At 35.0% G+C, this 23,406-nt stretch overlaps 1 protein-coding gene across 2 annotated transcripts in view; it reads left to right on the top strand.

Annotated features, from left to right (window-relative positions):
* The first annotated feature begins 4,905 nt into the window (after positions 1-4,905).
* LOC131159228 (uncharacterized) overlaps positions 4,906-23,406 on the top strand; it is a 56,737-nt gene continuing 38,236 nt past the window's right edge. Inside the window, exons 1-7 of one of the 2 annotated variants that reach the window (XM_058113960.1) lie at positions 4,906-5,106; positions 5,289-5,376; positions 11,315-11,524; positions 11,621-11,694; positions 11,799-11,880; positions 18,701-18,751; positions 19,346-19,446. In XM_058113960.1, the coding sequence (XP_057969943.1) occupies positions 11,399-11,524; positions 11,621-11,694; positions 11,799-11,880; positions 18,701-18,751; positions 19,346-19,446 (434 nt within the window). In that variant the 5' untranslated portion in view covers positions 4,906-5,106; positions 5,289-5,376; positions 11,315-11,398. The remainder of the gene's footprint in view (positions 5,107-5,288; positions 5,377-11,314; positions 11,525-11,620; positions 11,695-11,798; positions 11,881-18,700; positions 18,752-19,345; positions 19,447-23,406) is intronic. The other variant, XM_058113961.1, reaches the window with a different exon arrangement.

Genomic DNA, 23,406 nt, shown 5'->3' with positions numbered 1-23,406 from the left:
ATATGAAACAGATAATCAAACTAGTTTAAATGAATTTTCTTCAATGTAATATGTACAATAATAGTTTGAAAATATTTGCTTGTTTGAAAAAATCTTAGCACAACAAACACCAAACTATTGGACACTTACAACAAGATGCAAATATCCAAAGCTTATTTAGTTTATCCCTGCACAAGATTATAATATGAAAATCTGTGGAATAAACCTAAGCTAAAACTCCCCAATAAAGATATTGCAATTAATCAAACAAATGGGAGTTTCTAGCAATCTTAGCAATCACAAGCACTCTAGAAATGTTCTCACAATCTCATAATACATCAAGTGGAGATTTTGAGATTATTTGGTCAAATGGAGTATTTTGAAAAGAGAGAGTTTTTGCTAATCTAATTTGCTAATCATCCTCTAATCTTGCAAATGAGTTCATATTTACAGGCATGGGTAAAATTATAATCGTTTGGGATATGTTGTAAATAATTAAAAAAGTACCAAATAGTTCAAATACACTTAGCCCGAATTAACCCTGTTTTACCGCAATTAAAATAATTTTAACCCACTGAGATTCGAGTGGCTGAATCGAGGTTTGGTCGCCCAACAAGATTCAGCAATAAAAATCATTTAATTTAGTTCGGTCGCCCGATTTTACGTTCGGTGACCTGAATCAAAGTCAGTAGCATTGCTTTGTGATTTCGAGTTCCCGATCCTATATCCGGTGGGCCGAATCCATGTGTTCAGTCGCCCGGGGTTCTTTTTGAACTAAAACAGTAGGTCACCCGAGTTGGTGGACTCTCCATTTCGAGGGGTTCGAGCGCCTGTGGAAGGTATGTACATAATTGTTCGGTCGCTCGAGAGCCCTAATCAACTATTGACTTGTCAACAGTTCGGGCGCCCGAGGAGTTTTGAACTCCAGGGGTTCGGTCGCCCGCAATCTCTAAATATCTTGATATTTGTTCAATTTAAGGCATAAACTTAACACTCCTATATATTAAATGATATGTGTGTGAGTGTTGGGACCTAGAGTCGTGTTATGATTTTATTGAGTTTACCATATATCCTATATGCATGATGTGCAGGTAGGATAAATACAGACCGCATCCTAGGTTACTATTACAAACCCATATTACAAACATTGAATTTTACAAGTACAAAATAAAAGCCTTCAGGGTCTTCTAGTTACTTCAGGTGTCATTCATTGGGATATTTATTTAAACCTGCACAAACACTTGACAGTCATTAAAAACCTGAGTATTTGTCATTAATAAAACTGAGTGCGACCTATAAGGTCAATAGTTACTCCTAGAGGAAGGACCAAATCCAACAATCCTTACGTAAGAGCGTTTTTAGGAAGTCTTCTTTGAACGATTTTCCCCAAAAAACCACCAGAAATGCTAAGGCCAAGGAGTTTTTGGAGTTAAAATAAGGAAATATGAACGTACAACAATATGAGGCAAAATTCATTAAATTATTCCGGTTTGCATCATATTTGGTTTCGAATGAATCAAAGAAAGCTCGAAAATTTGAAGAAGGCTTGAACTCGAGGATTTATGAACTGGTAGCAGTATTCTAGGTCGAAGACTTCTCCAAATTGGTAAATGGAGTAACGAAGGCAGAAGAAAGTCTACAAAGGAGTGCGGAAATATCTGACTAGAGAAAGAGGCCTATGCCACAAGGGTTTCACTCTGGTAGAAATCATGGACCTTGGAAAATGAGCAACAACAACATTAATGTGGGGCAAGGGCAAACAACGAGAAATCCAAATAATGCACAAAGCACCCCTTATCCAAAATGCAACAAAATACATAAGGGTGAGTGTCGGGCCAGATTAGGGGTCTGTAATCGATGCAGTAAACCTAACCACTTGCAACGAGAATGCCCATAAAACAACTCCTACAAATCAACAAAGAGGAGGCAACCATACACCTCGAAATAATAATCAACATAACACCGCTCATGTGTGTGTCTATGCCCTCACTTCAGGAGATGCAGAAAATACTAATGATGTGGTGGCAGGTATTATTCCCATATTCTCCAAGAAAGAAGTAGTATTTTTTGATTTTGGAGCTATACACTCCTTTATATCTACAACATATGTTAAAATACGTGGAGTAGAGACTTAGCCATTAGAAACTAAGTTATCTGTGGTTTCATCAACGGGAACTTCGGTAGTATGTTGAAAAATATTTAAAGGTTACCCAATTTGTGTTGAGGAAAAAATACTACCGGCTAACTTGGTAGTATTTAGTATGCACGACTTTGACGTAATTCTTGGGATGGACTAACTAGCTTCCTACTATGCTAGTATAAATTGCTATAATAAGGAGGTGGTGTTTAGACCTCCTGGAGAGCAAGAATACAAGTTCAATGGAACTCGTGTATGCCCTTCACCACAAATATTGTCGGCTATCCAGGCAAAGAGATCACTCTTAAATGGATGTCAAGGGTACCTAGCATGCATGGTGGAGGCACTAAGGGAAGAATTAAAGCTTGAAGATATCCCAATAGTAAGGGAATTCTTTGATGTATTCCTTTAGAATTTACCTAGGCTACCTTCTGACCGCAAAATCGAGTTTGTTATCGACCAACTACCAGGTACGACACCGATATCCAAAGTTCCATACAGAATGACACTGGTAGAATTGAAAGAACTGAATAAGTAATTACAAGAGTTGTAGGATAAAGAGTTTATTAGACCCAGCGTGTCACCATGGGGAGTGTTAGCTTTGGCGTATTCCCAATAGGGAGGGTGAATTGGAATTTTAAACTTTATTCCTAAGTTCAACTAATATAACAACCAGTATTACACAAACCTAGGGTATGTCTATGTATTAAATCATGCGCAACATTCATAAAATAACATTTATGTGCAGAAGATAAATTACGGAAAAGTAAAATGCATACACAATATGTTATCGGGGTTCGGATGCACACCCGCACAAGGATTACAATATATGCTCACTTAACGGGTGGAGTGACACTGTTTACAATCAAGTCAATTAACGAGGCCGACCTCAGCCTACACCTTATTAGAATGGTGCACCTAGTTTTCCTAATTGGGTCTAAGCCAATCCGGGACTATTCCATAGGGTTAGTCTCCCTCTTCAGACCCACACCTAGAATACAATAGATGTAAAATTTTACATACAAACAAACGCTTCTTACATAAGTAGATATGTACCACTTCGCACAATATAATTAATGCACCTTAAGTATGTATGAACTATAAGCTCGGTGCTCTACGTGTGCAATCAACACTCAATAAGATGTATAATCTCAAATATGTGCGGAGTGTTTTAACAGGCTAATCTTTGAAAATAAAGTATATCAAATCTCAATATTAGATTAGTGTTTCAAAGATGCTAGCAATAATGTTCAAATGAGCTCAAAAATATTTTTCTCAAATGTATCTAGTACAAGAGTTGTTTGATATCTAACTTTGTAAAATATTTTTGCACACAAAAGTATAAACCCAAACGAGTATTGCAATGATAATGCAAACTCACATAACTATATGGTTTTTCCCAACCAAAAATTGATCAAATGAAATCGGGAAAAAAAATCTAACTCAGCCCTCAATATGAAAATCACACGTGTACTATAGAAGTGAGGGTTTCTAGCACAATATAACAAACAATAAACACTCACAAGGCAAGATTTCTCAAAGGAATGAAGATATTTGAGTGTTATGGGGTTGCAATAAACAAATAGGGTTTAGGAAATTTGAGAGAGTTTTTGGCTAATCCTATTTGCTAATCATCACTAATTTTTATAAATGAACCCCTATATATAGAGAATGAGTAAATTATGAACATTGGGGATATTTATGGTATTATTAGATTTGTTTTAAAACTAATCAAGCAAATTAACCTAGTTTACTTAATTTTAACTCCATTAAAAAAAAATTTAACCCGTGAGATTTGGGTGCCCGATCTAAGGTTCGGGTGCTCGTATAGACTCAGTTAGAAAATCAAATTTTAAAGGTTCGAGTACTCGAAATTATGTTTGGGTGGCTGAACCAAAGTCAGTAACCAAATGTCCGAGGTTCGGGTGTCCGGTTCAAGGGTTGGTAGCCCGAACTGGTTAGTTCAGTCACCCGAGGCCATAATGAACGTGAAAATTCGACACTCCGAGTAGTTGAGAAGTTCCTTTTAGAGGGTTCGGGCGCTCGAGTGAGATAAGAACATTTTGTGTTCGGTCGCATGAGAGCTGGTCAAATTGTTGACTTCTTAACAGTTCGGGGGCCTGAGGTGATTTGTTCATCCAGGGTTCGGTCGCCCGACCTCTCTCATTTTATGCCTATTATGTTCAATTTTAAATTAATTGATTCCCTGATTATGTAAGTAATATAAGGACTGTTTGTACATTTGTTTAGGTACTTAAGGTCTTTCTATCCTACCAGAAAAACATCAATATCCCATCATTGCTCTTCTAATCAGATTAGAATGCCTATAAGTGAAAAAAAAATTATTTTTCATAATTGAATACATATTTTATTATATTTTATAACAAATATTACCATAACTCCAAAAAAGATACTATTATTTATCACTCTACATTAAAATTTAAATATATTAAATAATACATTTATTATTTAGTTTTCACTTTTACCCCTTGATTTTTTCACTCTAGAAGTGAAAAAGATAAAAAAAAAAATAAAAATGAATGGATAAAAGGCACTAGTGAACTAATTAAGTTTAAAAAATATCATAATTTTTCTTAAAATTTGTTAAAAGGATACAAATCTCCAAACTTTTTAACAAATTTTATGGGAAATTTTTTAGAATATTTGAATTCTAAAATTTAAGCAGTGGTTTTCATTTTTGGTCAAAAGATGAATGTCTTTTGCCATAATTTTTTTTTTCAAAATTATATTTTAAAAACATTTTTATTACTTTTGAAGAACTGGTAAATAAGCCGAAAAATTGAAAATGAGGACTGTTCCTAAAGCTAGCCTCTCTCACCCAGTCATCCGTCTCCGTCTCCGTCCCCGTCCCCGAAGAGCCGACCGTCACAGAATCGCCGCCGTTGCTCATCTCGGCCCCCGCGTCTTTCCTGCGAGAAGGAAGCCCTGCTGCCTTAATCTTGCCGCATCCCCGTACCTCCGAATCTGATGTATGGAAGCCTCTGAATTCTCTCACTCTCTCTCTCTCTCTCTCTCTCTCTCTCTCTCTCTCTCTCTCTCATGGACTTGTTAATTCGATTCATTTTCGGAGGATTTCATCTGTTATTTTGATTTTTTTGAGAGGAAATTGAGATAGTTATATTGATATGCGAGAGGGGTGCGATGCAAGCAGGTTTATCATCTGTTCGCGGCTGTTGGGATAGCTGTGGGGATTTTCGGATTCCAGTTGGTGTAAAATATCTGTATCTATTCTAAGTCAGGTCTCTCCTCTTCCCCTTTGCTTTATTTGCTTTATGTTTACTTGCATGTGTTGCGCGTATATGTCTATGTATATACACATTAATATATTTCCCTCCTGTCCCCAGCCTTAGCCCTGATGGTTGGGCAGGGCACTAGCCATTGATGCCCATCACCACACTCTCCCCACAGTCCGGCGACCAGAACATGTATTTCATTTCCCACTTAGACTTGTGCGTAACTCTTGAACCCAAACCATGACTGATGACTGGATCAAGGATGACCACCACAAAATTAAAACATTAATACAATAAGTAGTACTAATCCTCAAGGGTCAGTTTGGATTCGTTTGGAAAAAGAAAAAGAAAGGAAAATTAGAATGAAATTTATTTTTTATTATATTTTCTCTAGATATCAAATGCCATTAAAAATGTAAAAAATGTTATAATATGATTAAAAATGAAGAAAAATCAAATGTTAATGATGTGTAAAATTAAAATTTACTTCATTGACTCAGTATGCTTTTATTTTTTTTTCCTCACTTTCTTGATAACCCTTGAAATCAAAATGGCAATCAGTTTTCATCTTTCGTTGAAATTTTAACAAATCTTAAAAAAATTATTGAAATCTTGAAATTTTAGCTAAACTTGTTGAAAATTTAACTACAACAACAACAACAACAAAATCAAGCCTTAGTCCTACTAAGTGGGGTCGGTTATATAAATCATTTTCCGCCAATTTATATGATCATGGACCATTTCTTTTGATAGATTTAAGGATATTAAATCCTTACTCACTATTTCCTCTCAAGTTATTTTAAGTCTAACCTTACCCCTTCTACTGCCCCCCATAGTAACTAATTCACTCTTCCTCACAGGTGCATTATAAGGCCTAAGTTGCAAGTGTCTATACCATCTGAGTCATCCCTCCCTTATCTTATCTTCTATAGGAGTTACACCTAATTTACCACGAATATGTTCATTCCTTAATTTATCTTTTAATTACTTTTTGGATATTATGTTTCTTCGTCGCCCAACATTCTGATCCATATAGCTTAGTTGGTCTTATAACTGTCATATAAAACTTTTCTTTCAATTGTAAGGGTATTCTACGATCACATAGCACACTTGAAGAACTTCTCCATTTTACCCAACCTACTTTAACTCTATGCATTACATCATCTTCAATTTCTCCTTCAGCTTGCATAATAGATCCACGGTATCGAAATCTACAAGTGCTATTTATTTCTTCATCATCAAGTTTAACTTTGTCTCCAATATTCTTACTATCATTACTAAAATTACATTTCATATATTCTATTTTATTTCTACTTATCCTAAAGTCTTTAGATTCCAAAGTTTCTCTCCATAATTCTAACTCAGCCTCTACTCCGTCCCTAGTTTCGTCAATTAATACAATATCATCTGCAAAAAACATACACGATGGAATCTCATTTTGAATACTCATAGTCAATTGGTCCATCACTAAAGCAAAAAGATAAGGACTCAAAGCAGATCCTTGATGTACACCTATGGTAATTGGAAATTCTCTAGTTTCTCCATCTATAGTCCTTACACTACTCATTACTTCATTGTACGTATCCTTAATGACATCGGTATACCTACAACAAATACCCTTTTTTTCTAAAACCTACCGTAGAACTTCCCTAGGTATCCCATCATATGCTTTTTCAAGGTCAATAAATATCATATGCAAGTCCCTCTTCTTTTCCCTAAACTTTTCCATTAATCTTCTTAAAAGATAAATAACTTTTGTGGTAGATCTCCCAGGCATAAAACCAAATTGATTTTCTGAGATCTTCGTTTCTAACCTTAAACTTTGTTCAACTACCCTTTCCCATAGTTTCATCATATGGCTCATAAGTTTAATTCCACGATAGTTATTACAATTTTGAATATCTCCTTTATTTTTGTATATAGGTATTAAAGTGCTTTTTCTCCATTCATCTGGCATTTTCTTAGTTTTTACAATTGTATTAAATAAATTAGTTAACCATATAATTCCGTTATCACCCAAGCATTTCCAAACTTCAATTGGGATGTTATCTAGTCCCATAGTTTTCCCATTTTTCATCCTTTTTAGTGCAAACTTAACTTCGTTAATTCTAATTTTGCGAATAAATCTTATATTTTTAGTCTTTTCCTTGTTTGGCAATTCTAAGTTTAAGCCTTCTATTTGATTTTCGTTAAATAACTTACTAAAGTAACTTCGCCATCTTTCTTTAGTATCTTCGTTCTTAACCAAGACAATATCATCCTCATTTTTTATACATTTTACATTTCCTAAGTCCTTACTCTTCCTTTCTCCAGCTTTGACAAATTTAAATATATCTCTTTCCCCTTCTTTTGTACCTAATCTATCATAAAAACTATTAAATGATCTATATTTAGCTTCACTAACGACCCTTTTTGCATCTATTCTTGCCTCCTTATATTTTTCTAAGTTATCTCTGTTTCTACATTTTTGCCACGTTTTATACCAAATTTTTTTGTCTTTATGATTTTTTGTACATCTTTATCCCATCACCAACTCTCTTTGCTATTCAAGAATCTTCCCCTTGATTCACTTAAAATCTTTTTTGCTATCTTTTTAATAGAGCTAGCTAATCTATTCCAAAGAGTATTTGTATCTATCCCATCCTTTAAGGTCCAATCCACATCGTTGATCATTTTATCTTTAAATTTCATTATATTTTTTCTTTTAGGTTCCACTACCTAGTTCTCCTACACTGGTTTATTTTATCCTTTTTCTTCCATTTTTTAATACATATATCTAATACTAAGACTCTATGTTGTGTGGTTAGGCTTTCACCTGGAATAATTTTACAATCCTTGCATGATAAACGAACTACCCACCTAGTTAAAAAAAAAATCTATTTGACTTCTATTTTGTCCACTTTTAAAGGTTATTAAGTATTCTTCTCTCTTCTTAAAGCAAGTATTCATTATACTAAAATCATATGACATAGCAAAGTCTAAGATCATCTCCCAGACTCATTTTTGTCTCCATATCCATATCCTCTATGTATCCTCTCATAGAAGATTATTACAAGGGCTTTTGAAATTTCATTTATATTAACTGAATATGTTTAATGCACATATTATATTACAACTATTGCACCTCATACAAAACATAGATGTATTTATTTTGTAATATATTAGTCTTAAAACTTACATTATTATGTCTATTAGCCATTTTCTAAAATTTCATAAAAGAATTTCATAATTTACTACTAATTTCCATTGTTTTTCCAAATTTATGTTTCATAAAAGAATTTCATAATAAGTCAAAATTGATATTGAAATCAAAATTTCCATCAAAATTTCATCAAAATTTTTGTGCTTTTGGAAAATTTTAATTGAAATCAAAATTTGAGACCTTGGGGATGAGATTCATTACTTAGCTTCACCTTCGTGTGTTGGCTCAGGATGCTACAAAGGAGTGAGCTTTTCTGACATTGAACAGGATTGAGTGTCTTTGTTGGCTTGGTTGATGTTTTTAGTTTCTTCTTCATACTTTTTAATTTGTCCATTCTGTTTAAGAGGATCTTGTATAGTCGTATTCTCCCCCTTGCACATTCCTTCTTCCTTAATGCAATCATTTTTTTTTATCATTAAAAAAAAAAAAAGAAATTGAAATTAGTTTTGCCTAGATTTTCAAAAGAGAGAATAAATTATTTCTTGGTTTTTATGAATTAAAATATTTGTCAGTAATTCATTATTTCCAAATATATATTAATTTTAAAATTATTTTTAAAATCAATTTTATATTCTGAGTAATTTTTAATTTATAACTCTAAAAAGCCCTTTTTAATTTTGTTAATGTTTTAAAAAAAAAAAGGATAACAATTAATTTTTATGAAATCTGTGTAACATAAGTAACAGTTTGCACTATATATGAGCTGAACTTTTCAGGTTCAAGCACCTTTTTCATTCATTTTATTAGTGATAAGTAAAGGAGCAAATCCTTCAATTTATTAATGTCAACCATTAATTTTGTTTATAATTGCTTTTTACCATAAATTATTGTTGACAAAGCTGTTGCATCTCCTTCTCATTTATTCCTACAGTCTCTACTTTGGCAAATCAGTTTTCTCAGGTGATGTTTTATTCTACTTTATTAATTTAAGTCATGTTAGGCACTTTAGATTCAATCATTCAAAAAATTCAATATCAAGCCTGTGTAAGATTGATGGACTTTATAGAAATGACAATGGGGGAAGAGATAAAATTTGGGGCTATCCAATTAAGAATATCTTTAAGCCAGAAGAAAATGTTACTGAGAAAACAATAAATCATTTAAAAAATTTGTCAGCTTCAAGTTAATGACTTTAATTTTTCTCAACTTCAATGCTACAAGTTGATTTTTTTCGTTGCTTAAAGAATTTTTTGATAGCAAAAGAAAATTTCATTGAAGCTGATGGAATTTTTGACATAGATGATAAAGCCAATGAAATCATTGAATGAACAAGTGTAAGAAATATAAATTGCTAAAAATAACAATGTATAAATAAAGTTAGCAAATATATATGACTGACTTTTTTCGTAATATGAATTGCATGATCGAAAAAGAAAAGCTGGAAAGTTAGTAATTGGAAAATAGGAAATTATTTAGTTGATTGATGGTGAGAAATCAAAGGACGACCGTGAAGACAATATTAAACATAATAAAAAAAATAAAAACAAAATATAGGAAGAGCTTTAAAAATATATTGCAATTGTATATTAATTGTGTATACTGGAGGGTACTTCTGCCTCAAGTCCACACTGTTTGTTGGTACGATCATTAATCAAATACTTGAAAGAAAATGGTGAAACTTAAATAAATTTTTATGAACTGATTTGATTTTTTTTTTTCTTAAGCATAATATAAACTTTTGGAATATCTTCCTTGTGTGGAACAATACAGTAGTATTATATAATTTTAATTAGCATGCCTTTTGTCATGTCATAAGGAATGCTATAATACACTAGTATAATATAAATTTTTTTCTCTTTCATTTATTTCTGAGTCGGGGAATGGGGAGAATGTTTTCTTTTGGCACATTGTGGCAAGTCTCCACTTTGCACTAATACCAGACTGATTTGTGACAAAGATGCCCTTTTGAACGAGCGTCTTGAGTTCACAGATCATGGGACTTCTTGGAACATTCCCCTGGTTGGGAATGTCATCGATTGGGAAGGAGACAATTGTACAGAATTTTACGGTGGTCTGTATGAAAGTCAGTGTTGGAATACTACCAATGAGGCCTAGTGAACCCGGGACAAATATTGAATTTTAGGGTCAGATCCTTTTATTATTATCTTTTTCTGGCCAAAAACGAGCAGCAATATTCCCTAGGGGCACATCTGGAGAACTGCAGCCCCCACAAAAGGTTGCATTCTTCATGTGGGAGCTGGGAGGCTACTTTTGGAAGGATTCTTACCACTGACAACCTCCAAAAAAGAGGCCTGCCTCGTGGAAAGGTATCCGTGCTAGCAAGGAAAGGAGGAAAGCTCTTTCCCTCACCACCCTTGCCATCTTTTGGCTGGAGGGAAAGGCATAGGAGAGCTTTTGAATACTCTCCTCCATGTTGTTAGAGAGCAATGGGTTGTTATTGTTTCTAATTAGCAGGATTGTTTCTGAATGACACTCATGTCATCCTTGAATGTTTTGACACCCTGCACTGCAGTGATGTCCTTAGGTTCATTTGTACTTGGGTGGCATTGCCTTGAAAAATAAATTTAAATTATATTATAAATTATTAAATATATTATTAAAGATTACTCATTGTGATGTATTTTTAGTCATCACTATTCAACATGAAAAAGAATGATCTTAATTAATGTGATTTCATTGTTCATAGCTGGCTCTAGAGTATTTGTAAGACTTCGCACAAATAGGGGAAAAAAATGAAATGTAAATGCAATTATTTATGTGTTTCAAACTTTCAATTTAAAGATTGCGGAGAAGTGCAACACCCCAAGCCCTAGACAATGAGCAAGAGGTCATAGAACTGTAGAAGTGGAGCAAGAGGCATTTGAGATGATGAAGCTCTTTGATTCTCACTGCCATCTCCAAGATCCAAGAATTTTTAGTCAGGCTCCCCAGCTAATTGCCAAAGCCCTCGATTCTGGTGTGCTTCGTTTTGCTGTTAATGGAGTTTCTGAGGTAAGGCCATTATTGCTTCTGTTAATGCATCATCATCATCATCATCATTGTCGCGTCGTCCTCTAATTTAATCAATCCCTCATGGGAGGATCACAGAATGATTGGCACTTGGTGAAGCAAATGAGTGATGGCTATCCTTGTGTCATTCCATGCTTTGGTCTCCATCCCTGGTACTCTTGTTCTTCACCTTTTTTTCCTGCCACCTTGATTTCTTTTTCCTTACAAGGGCTTAGTAAGTATTGATTCAGTTAGTGGCTGACCCTTCTCTATGCAGGTATGTTGGGGAGCGAACTCCCTGCTGGTTCGACACCCTGAAAGATTTCTTTCAAGCTAATCCTTCTGCTGCAGTTGGAGAGGCTGGTTCTACTTTTTTCGCTTGTTAATATGTTTTAATTATGTATGGAAGATTTTGGAGGAATGGGTCTGATTTGGAGCTTCCTCTTCATCATCTTCTCCACTATGTAGCTGCTGGCGTGTGCTCAGCAGCTCTCTGGTGGTTATGGGAAATAGCCTGTTTACAATTTTATCTTTAGTGGTTAACTCCTCATTTCAAAGAATTTAGACAAATTTATGGGACAATTTCAAAAAGGAAAAAGCTAATATGATATTCATAATCCAAATTTGCTCTAAATTCATTCTACCTGATGTGGCATTTGATGTGTTACGCCCTAATTTTGTCCAAATTCAATTCATTGATAGAATGAGTAAATGACATGTTGTAGAGTATAGAAATTCTGTAGGAATTTTCTTTTTGTATAGCACTACTCTTTGGAAAATTATTAGACTTTTAACTTTGGTTGTTAAGTCCTTATTTTGAGGAATATGGAAGTTGCAAACAAATTTGACAGTCATTTTCAGACAATTTACAGTCCCCATAATTTATTTATTTATTTGGGTCCAGGGAGAACCCCTATTCTAATAGTATAGAAAAAGGTATGCTGAAGCGAAATTGTTTTCTAAAATTCAGTGCTTTCTCCTACACTTTTTGGCTTGTTACCTTGTAAATTGTAATGACATCAACTTTTTTATTTTGCCCATTTCCCAATGTTTATTTTTTTCCCTAAAAGAGCAATAATAATAATAGCAATCTTGCACCTCCAAAGAGAATTGGAAATCACCAAGCTCCCATAGTGAAAAGCAACACATGGTTTGATGCGGCAAACCTTTGCTGTTGGAAGAGTTTGGAGGGTAGTTTTTCTAGCACCTAAACCCTTCTTCTCTGCCTTAGATCTACACACAATCTCCCAACTAACCAAATGATCCCTTTTATCTCTGGTCTTTGAGCAAAAGAAATCTCTCATCAATTTCCCAATTTTACTAGCTCCCCTACCGAAATTATAAAAATGAAAAAATGATAAAGAGCGACTCTAGAAAGAAAAGCTTGGATAAGGGTGATAGAACCACCTAGAGAAAGCAACCTTCTAAATGCTTTGACACCCCCTCCACCCCATATCCTGAAACCCAATACACCTATAATTATCCCCCCCCCCCCCCCCCTCTTCTCCCCCTACAAAAAAAGGAACTCTTGAGTAAGGTAGGGCTGCTTGAGGATACCACACCCTGCTGAGGAGGCTAATTCCATGGTTCTAACACTACTAAGATTAATAGTAGAAAGTGTACTCTTTCCCAAATTTATTTTAAAAGTATCATCTATTATGAAACACAATCACCCTCGCACTACTCAAAGAATCCACAACGAGAACAAACAAATTCATCAACAGGAACAAGCAAATAAGGAGATAGGATTCCCTCTCCTGACGCCTCTCGAGGCCCTAAACCACTCCTTTGTTTCCCATTGACAATGAGTAGAACAAATTGGACAAACACCCCCCCATTGAACCCCGCTACCTCTCTAAAATCCTTTCCTAGCAAAGATCTTGTCCAAGAAATTCCCTCTAACCGTATCATAAGCTTTTTCAATATCCAATCTAAATATAGCATTCTTCTTTTCCTTCTATGAACATCCTCTACTACTTAATTTGCTGCTAAAATAGCATCCATAATCTGTCTTCTCCAAATAAATGCATGTTGGGCCTGAGGTAGTTTCCGCTATCACTTTAACCATCCTATCTTCAAGCATTTGTGCAACAATTTTGTATGCACTTGGGGAATAACTGAATGATATTCTAGCCACATATTTTCCTTGTCTCTTTCGTTTGAGCCTAGGGCAAGATAATATGATTTCTTTCTTGTGGTTGACTTGGGTAGCCCCTTGGTTTCATGGAACTTTCATTTAAGAAGATCTCTGAACAATATAGAATTGTTGGAATTTTCATCCTTGTTATTGTTATTGAACAACTGCCATCTTTCTTCAGCTAGGGATACTTGGTCTTGGGTTTTGGATCATCTGGGGCTGTATTTTTGTAAATCTATTTTTGAATTTTTGATCCATTCCAATTCTTGTTTTCCCCTATATTCATCTATTTGGAAGGCAAAAGCTCCCCTATGGCTGGTTGTGTTTAATAAAATCAACACTAATAACACATTGCAGATCAGGAGACCTTTGAAGGTCATATCTCCAGATGTGTGTGTACTATTCTACTTGAATTCTGAAATGGCACCCTTCATCTATTTTTACACTAACTGTGTGTGGAGAATCTGGAATACTTTATTTGGTGTGTTGGTAGAATCTTGGGTCTGCCCAGCGTCGGTGGAGGAATTGTTGGCTATCTCTTTTGAGGGTTTTGGTAGAAGAAAGGAGAGGGTTGCACTTTGGAAATGCTGTATTTTGGCAGTGTTTTGGGGATTATGGTTGGAGCACAATGCTCGGATTTTTCAGGGAGAAAATTGAATTGGCAGCTGGTTTCGGGAAAAGTTTATTACGTGGCTTCTTTATGGTGTGTTGTTTTGGTTGCTTTAAGGGAGTTAGTTTTTCAGAGGTTCAGTGAGAATGGAGGAATCTTTTGCTTCGATTATTATGTATTTTTTTTTCCAGTTTTTCTCTTTTTAGTTTTTTTTCCTGAACTTTTACAAAATTTTGATGAGAGAAGTGTTTTCCCACTTTTTGTAAATTCTCCTCTTATTAATGAAATCTCTTCTTTTGCTATAAAAAAATAATTATTAAATTGAAAATCAACAACCTTTAAAGGCCAATCCCTCTTAGGTACTAAAGTGACACAAGAGTGTGCTCAGTGAGTTCAAGTGAATTTGGGTTGTTGAAAGGTGGCTTAATGATGCATACAAAATCAGTTATGTAAGTTGTAGACCAGAAGGTTCTGGCCCAATTTTCAGCCCATTTTCATAAAGGTTCTAGTGCTTAAAAAAATTCTCGTATTAAAGTTTTATAAGTGCTCTTTTCAGTGGATTAAATTTGACATTAATTGGAGTCGGCTGCTAGAAGTCTATGGTTGTTTGAATTTTAGTGTGCAGTCCGCCAATCTAAGCTTATTAATTGTTTGTCTGTATTCCCTATGTCAGAAAACTCCCGTTTGCCAATCTAAGCTTTTCATGTGTTTGTCTGTATTCACTATGTAAGAAAACTCCACTCTGCCAATCTATGTGTCTATTTGTATTCCTATGTAAGAAAATGTGTTGAGCTCTTCTTTTGAATCTTTATTTTGTCAAAGTCAATTATATTTAGCCGCGAAATGTGAAGTAGCATTTCATAAGCTTGGTGGGTTGTTCCAAGTCTATAAAAGCATCCGAGGGCATGTATGAGCAGATTTAATGTGATTTTGAATTAAAATTGAAGACTTTGGCCTTGCTTTGTTTCTCTTCAGTTCGATATCTCCTTTGTGAGTGGTGAACTTTATCTTTTAAACTTTATCTCTTAAGTGGCGAGTTGTCTATATCTTTGGAGTGGTGAGTTTTCTTGCTTCTATATCTCTTTGGTGGATTCCAATCAGCGGTGAGCAAAGCTATCTGTTGTGTGTGTAATCTGCTTATTCGTCATTTCTAGCATCCCGACATCATAAAATAATGAAGGTGAATTTAATATTTTATTTAAAAAACCAACGCACTTCTTAGGCACTTTGCCTCTGAATGTTTGGTTTCTTTGTTTTGATGGTTCAAACCTGTTTCTTTATTGCCTATTTTCTTGGAGGGTATGGAATGATCTTTTTGGCTTATTTGGAGTGAGTTGGGTGCATTTGGAGACTTTGGCCTTGCTTTGTTTCTCTTCAGTTCGGTATCTCCTTTGTGAGTGGTGAACTTTATCATTTAAACTTTATCTCTAAAGTGGTGAGATATCTGTATCTTTGGAGTGTTGAGTTTTCTTGCTTCTATATCTCTTTGGTGGATTCCAATCTGCGGTGAGCAAAGCTATCTGTTGTGTGTGTGTGTGTGTAATGTGCTTATTCGTCATTTCTGGCATCCTGGCATCATAAAGTATTGAAGGTAGATTTAATGTTTTTTTTCAAAAATCAATGTACTTCTTAGGCACTTTGCACCTGGATGTTTGTTTTCTTTGTTTTAATAGTTCAAACCTGTTTCTCAATTGCTTCTTTTCTTGGAGGGTGTGGAATGATCGTTATGGCCTATTTGGAGAGAGTTGGGTGCATCTGGGGTTGGTGGAGGATTTTTTGACTATTTCATTTTTAGGTTTTGAGAAGGTTAAAGATGGGCCAGCTTTGTGGAGGTGTACAATTTTTGCTGCTTTGTGGGGTTATGGTTGGAGAGGTTCGGTTGTATTTTCACGGGAAAGAGGATGTCTCCATCTTTGCTTTGGGATAGGATTCAGTTTTTGTCCTCATTGTGGGCTTTTTTGCAGCAGGCTGTTTCAGAGAAGTCTCTTTTTCAGATCTACAATGTGACTGGCAGGCAGTTTTATTTTGATTTTCTTTGCTTTTTGTTCATTTTCTAAAGAGGATTTGTTATGCTTCTTTTTAAATTCTCGATGTCTTTACTAATATCTCTTCCTTTTTCAATAGAAAGAAAGGTATAACTCATTAAAACCTTCATCATATTGGGCTTAGCCACATCCCAACAATCTGATTGAAAGCCTTAGCAAATCCATCTGGGCATGGGACCTTATCCGCTTCCATCCCAAACACTGCATTCCAAACTTCACTCTCCTCAAAAGGCCTTTCCAACCAACTCACCTGATCACTGGAAATAATGCTGCATTCCAACCCATTAATCATTTGTCTACTCTCAACCTCCACAGTGAATAAATTGGAAAGAAATCAGTAATCTCATTTGCAATCAGTCAAGGATCAGAAGAAACTACTCCACCCCTCAATTCCAATTCCCTAACCAAATTTCTTCATCCTAACATCAGCTTGCGTATAAAAAATTTAGTATTACAATCAGTGAATCACACTCTCTAACCCATTTAAGTTTTTAGTATTTTGTGTCCAACTCCTCATTTACCTAAATATCACTTCCTTGATGCATTTTTCAAAGAAACCTGTTTTTCCTCGTCCATATTCCTTCCTATTTTCTATCCAAGAGGTCAACCTCATCTAAAATGTCAGCATCCTAGGCCTACTGTCCCCAAAGGCTTCCACATTCCACATTTAAAACTCCTTTTAAATATATTTTTTTTCATGATCTTAATGCGCTCCCAACCTGTTGCAGACACCTCACGCCAAGTATTCTTATCTGAAAAATGAAAAATTTATGATTAGCCTAATATTTTCAAACCTAAAGCGGGTTGGGCCCCACTTAACCTTGCTAGATTCTAATAAAATAGGGAAATCATCTGACACTGTATAGACAAGGTAATTTGAGAGATATTAGGAAAATCATCCTCCCCACTCACTAAAAAGCAAGAATCTATCTAGACAACTGGCAACTGATCTTCCTTTGCCCACAGACCATGATAAAACAACATTATTCGAAAGAATATTCCTCAACCCACACTCTGAGCCTATTAAAATTCTGCATACTCAGGGTGATCCTTCTCCTTCCTCTCCCTTTTTTTCCCCGGAAATGTCATTATGTTGAAATCTGCCCAAAAGAGTACAGAGAAATCGGTTAGACACATTTGTTGGTATTTTCTTTCCTATGAGCTTTCTTTCTAAACCATGCTGTTGCTAAATGTAAAATCATTTATGGTTGAATTTTTGGCTGTGAGAACTACAAATTACTACGGATGTTTGATGTCAAACAAGAGAGAGAGAGCAAATCTGGCTGGAAAGGGAGATGGCTAGACAAATTATGCATGTAGGGAGAAAGAGAAGTGTGAGAGAAGAGAGAGGAGGGATAAAGGATGAGAGATAGGATCATGACTACCTTGCATGGGATCACCATTACCGTAGGCACACACAAGCTCACAAAAAGTCAATTTGAAATTCAACCTGATTGAAAACACCTTATAACTACATATTTGTAGCCTTTCTATCTTGAGACACAAGCAAAAACTGTGGACACTATTGTCAAAACCAAAAACCTAAATATTGTAGAAACATTCCTAAAAAAGAAAAAAACAAGAAGAAGAAGAAGAAGAAGAAGAACAATAATATTGCATCCTTCATCAATATGTCTCAGATAATGCCAGGGATGAGATTACCAAAGGGGTGGCTAGAAGTGTGAGAAAAGAGAGAGGAGGGAGAAACGGATGAAAGAGAGGATCATGACTACCCTTGCATGGGATCACCATTACTGTAGGCGCACACAAGCTCACATAAAGTCAATTTGTAATTCAACTTGATTGAAAATACCTTATAACTACATATTCATAGGCATTCTATCTTGAGGCACAAGCAAAAACTGTAGACACTATTGTCAAAACTGAAAACCTAAATATTGTAGAAACATTCCAAAAAAATAAAAATAAAACAAAAACAACGACAACAACAACAATAACAACAACAACAACAATAATATTGCATCCCCCATCAATATGTCTCAGATAATGCTGGAGATGAGATTACCAAAGGGGTGGCACATACCAAGTAGTTTAGAGGTGCTAACTTTTGGCTGTATCCAATGTCCATGGTCTATTAGTTGTTGCCCTTATGTGAATAATGTAGATACATGTTTTTGTGCTGCTATCTTCTTAAGAGAATACTTTTATATATATGATTTGGACAAAAATGTTCACATCTAACATCAAATCTGATGTTCTGAAAAACTTGCTGTTAATTTTCTGTTTCCCCCGCTGAGTTCTCGCCTTCTTGGTTCTGTTTTACTTCCTTGTGAAGAAAATCAGAGAGGCATCTTGAAGTCTTTAAATACTGAGTCCAAGCACTCAACTGAATGTCTAATATTAACTTGGATGTGATATTTTGTCAGATTGGTTTGGACAAAGGATCACATGGGAGGAACATTGATTTCATGGATCAGGTTTGATGAATAATCTCAGCTTTCTCAGCTTTCCTCTTTTGGCCTGGTCTTGGAGTGGGTTTTTTATTTTTTTATTTTTTTTTATTTTGTTTTGTTGGGGTGGGGTTGGGGGGGGGGGGGGGGTGTTAAGTGGATGGGAACTGTGTGAACCGTTTTTTTTTTTCTCATGATTACTTAGTAGCAATCCATCAGCGTGTCCCTTTCTGTAGTGTTTCTAACCAAAAAATTAGAAGTTAAAACTAATTTAGTTGAACAACTTGAAGAGTTGAAGTGCTACTCCATTGTTGCATTTGACAAATTTGTGGAGCACTTATATATATATATATATATAGAGTTAATTATTATCACATTTTATTGCAGTTATTTCAATTTATTAGTTCAAATCCTAAACCTGTCATAGACTTCCAGCCCAATTCACTAAATTTGGTGATCCTCGTATCTGCTTCATTGCTACTATTTGATAATGATTTGGGTCTTTCTATGATGGTTTTCTTCTCAAGAATTTTAAGCGGCTACCAAAGCCAAATCTTTCCTTCCATCCTTGTTTCAAAGGCATTTAATGTTGCTTCCTGTTTTTGAATTTCTTCCTTCCAGGTTGAAGTTTTTCAGAGACAACTTGAACTAGCGAAAGAGTTGCAAAGACCTGTCTCCATTCACTGTGTTCGTGCCTTTGGTGATCTTCTTCAGATTATGCAGTATGATCCATAATGATCTTTGTAGTACACACATATCACACACTATTTGGCATTAACATAGTTGTAATGTTGTGTAATTACAAACATACTTAAATTATATTTGACAGATAAATTGAAATGGTTCTAGGACCTTTATATTCTAACTTAAAATCATTTTCAAACTATGATGTAATATGTGCATTTCATTCATATTTGTGTGTCATCTAGAAAATAGTCTTGAAGCTAAGCATCACTATGAATTTTTCACAGCCAATGGTGTCGTATCTCAAGTGTGATGCTATACAAGAAGGGAATATAAAGGTTGTCAGGATGGTTTGACATACACTATTTGCAGGGTTTAAAATACAATTTGATGTGCACCAAATCACCTATCTACTCTTGTTGGAATCTTGGTATAATTTAGCCTTCAAGTGAAGCATCCATGATTAAAACATAGATATTAGCTTGGCCTTTTCTTTCTGCTTTTAATATAAATAATTTCTAGCTTAATATTGATTAAAACATAGATATTGGCATGGCCTTTTGTTTTGTTTTTTCTTTTTCTTTTTGTGCTGTACAGATGTTGATATAGACAATGTCTGGTGATGGAGTTGATATTGGAATTAATGCTTTTTGTTGTGGAAGAGTATGAGAAGGTGGCTTAGGTATGCCTAGTTTTATTGGGGGCCTGAAAGCATCATATGAGAAGTGTTAATGAAGTTAGAAGTACTTAGGCTTCGTTTGGTTGTGAGGATCCACTCAATGGGAATCGGAATGAAGGGATCTGAATGAGTGTCAAGGAATGGAAATAAAGCCTAGAATAATAATGTGTTTGGCATATAACAAATGAGAATTGCAATGAAATCTAGAAATGAATATAACTGCGTATGGTATACAGAGGAGGAATGGGAATGACACTGATTCAATATAATATTCCAAATCCATTAAAATGCAGGTAGTTGATTTCCTTTTGAAATGAACTTAATAAATGATAAAAAAAATATTTGATTTAAAATCAACTATTATTTTAGTAATATCCACTTATATAAAATTATAAATAATGAACAAAACAGTAAAAATTTGATTGCAGAATCTGTCAATAATAGAATAAAAAACACTTTTATTATTAAGACGCAAAGTTATTTTTAAAATTTGTAATTTTTAATAAAAATTAATTACTATTTGATCGCATAAAAAAGAAATACATATAAAAACATAAATATTTAATTATATAAAATAAATACCAATGTAGTAATAAAACATTAATTTGCTACTACTTTTTTTCAAATTATAACAGTGTGAAGGACCCATGCTGAGGGGAACTACAGGAAAATTTTCAAGGTTTAAAATAAAGGAGCAGAATCATGTTTTAGATTATAAAACTAAAAAAAATGTTTAGCAAGATGACAGTATTTTTTCCCAGGTGAATGAGCACTCATCAGAAACTTAAAGCTCAAATATATCAACAAATATATGTTATTGAGAATAAAAAAAAATCTGCAATAAAGTACCAATAAATCAATTTGAAGTAAAAAGCTATTAAAAATAAGAAGAAATGAAAACATGGGAGACATGGCCGAGAAGATGCAATCTCTTGAGAAGGTGGAGGAGGAGGAGGAGAAGAAGGGGATTTCAGGTTATCTATAAGGAGTCAGAGAAGATTGTGATCGTTTTGTTGAAGGGATCAATCTCATCAGATTGGTTGATCTTATCAAGAAAGCTCATTCAAAAATAGTTTTATTTTTTGTTTTTTTATTAATGAAGGAAATTTATTGAAAAGGAATCAAGGGGATGCCAGCGCGGATACAGAAATTCAACCACCCTGAAGGGTGTCACAAAAATAAAAAAAATTAGATTATAATCATTTACAAAAATCCCACTGCCTTGTCTGGTAACTGCAGTAAACGACTGCTCTTTGCTGATTTGGGGTGCTGAAGTTTGGTTTTAAACACGCTCCTGTTCCTCTCTTTCCAAATGCACCAGAAAATTGCAAGAGGAATGAGAGCCAAAGCCTTTCTCTTCTCTTTGTTGCTCAAATCCCTCTCTAAGCTCAGAGTTCCCCTTCCACAGAGTTGGTGAGATAGTTACCCGAAGAAGCTAACACCCTAGCAAACCATGTATCGGTACGATTCGTGCAAACATTCCAAAACGTGATACATTTTCATTCTAGAACACTAAATCTGATGATCCAAAGTTTTAGTTCAATATTTTTCATATAACATGACTTTTTCTTAGAGGTAAAAGTGGGGAATCATCACAATTTAATTCTATTTCTGTCATTATTAATCTATTCCACAACAGAAAATCTCTTCTAGATTTAGAAACAGCTCAACATCCTCACCAAAATATACAAGTGCCATTACACTTTTTTCGCCAATATATCTAATTAAGTATACTTCTAACATTTCACATTTTAGAGCATGTGCCTTTCCATGATCCTGTTCCCGTTTCACAAACCAAATCGTTCCACATTCTAGGTAACATTGGTTGGCGATAACTCACTGTTGTCTGATCAAAGTCAGAGCCAAATTCCAAAGATTCCTGGTCTAAGGGTAATGAAGGAGGATGTGCTTAACTGATTCTGCATCAGCCATGCCAAAGGACATTTGTTAACAAAGGATATTCTGCTTCTTTGCAACTTATTCAAAGTCAAGACCTTACCATGTGTTGCTTCCCAGGCGAGAACGAGAACTTTTGTAGGGGTGCAGCTATGTTCCAAATCTGAGTCCAAGGGGAATTATTGTTGTTTGATTCTGAGGGAAAAAGCTTCCTGTAGAAGGATCTAATGGTGAAGACCCCCTTCTTATCTAAGGTCCAAACTGGATGATTTGTATTTTTTTGTTGTTGGAAGTTGTAAAGACCACTGTAGAAGTGTGCGAGCTAATGGAATTCCCAGTCTTTCACATTTCTAAGGAAGAGGATGTTTCAAAAGAGCCCCTGATCTGAGGTTTGAAGGTGATGATTGATGCAGACATCTTTTCACAGGCCAAGTTGTAAGTAGCTGGATGTACTTTAGTTATTCTCCCCCTTTCCTTCTTTTATTCCTGCATTCATAGTTCTTGCCATATCCACCCCCTTTTTGTAATGAAATCAGGTAATATTGGGTAATTTAATTTCAAGCTATTCCGGGTGTGTATTTTTATTCCAAGCAACCAAACATCCAAATTTGAGGGAATGAAACCTTCATTCCATTCCACTTATTTCATTCCATGTAGCCAAACAAGGCCTTAGGAAAAAAACATTGCTTTGATAGGTAAATATCTGTGGATGTTTCCCGAGGATAGTTTCCTTTTGGCACAAAGTGATTAAAAGTGAATTGGAAAGTAAGTGAATGTTGGGAGGCAAATGTGGGAATAAGATTTTCATTTTCCTTTTGAGAGTGTTTAGAGTTAGAGGTGTATATCGCAGCTGTATTCTTTTTCTCCCACATACCAAGTGTTGAATAATTGGGTAAAATGGAAGACCTAAACACAATGATAGGTCTCTCCCTCTTTATAATTTATGTTAAGTACAATAGGAATGACCATAATACCTTACTAACTTACACTTATTACTAACAAAATTCTAACACATAATAATAATGCTAAATGACTAAATAACCATTAACAATTCCCCTCAAGTTGGAGCATATATATCATATGCTCCTAGGAATTTTACATGAGTACCTCCCAAGGCTTTAGTGAACAAATCAGCAAGATGAAACTCAGACTTCACATGAGTGGTTGTAATGAGCTTCTGCACAAGTTTCTCCCGAATAAAGTGACAATCAACTTCAATGTGCTTTGTTTGCTCATGGAAGACTGGGTTGGAGGCAATATGAATAGTACCTCAATTATCACACATCAACTCTGTAGGCTAAGAATGTGGAAAACCTAGTTCTTTCAACATGTTCTTCAACTAAACGAGTTCACATGTAGTGTGCACCATAGCCCTATACTCTGACTCAACACTCGACTTGGCCACCCCATTTGTTTCTTACTT

Source organism: Malania oleifera, chromosome 7 (genome assembly GCF_029873635.1).
Source record: "Malania oleifera isolate guangnan ecotype guangnan chromosome 7, ASM2987363v1, whole genome shotgun sequence".
Taxonomy (NCBI): domain Eukaryota; kingdom Viridiplantae; phylum Streptophyta; class Magnoliopsida; order Santalales; family Ximeniaceae; genus Malania; species Malania oleifera.
The sequence above is the reverse complement of the archived record's forward strand: the minus strand, read 5'-3'. Positions and strand labels throughout refer to the sequence as shown.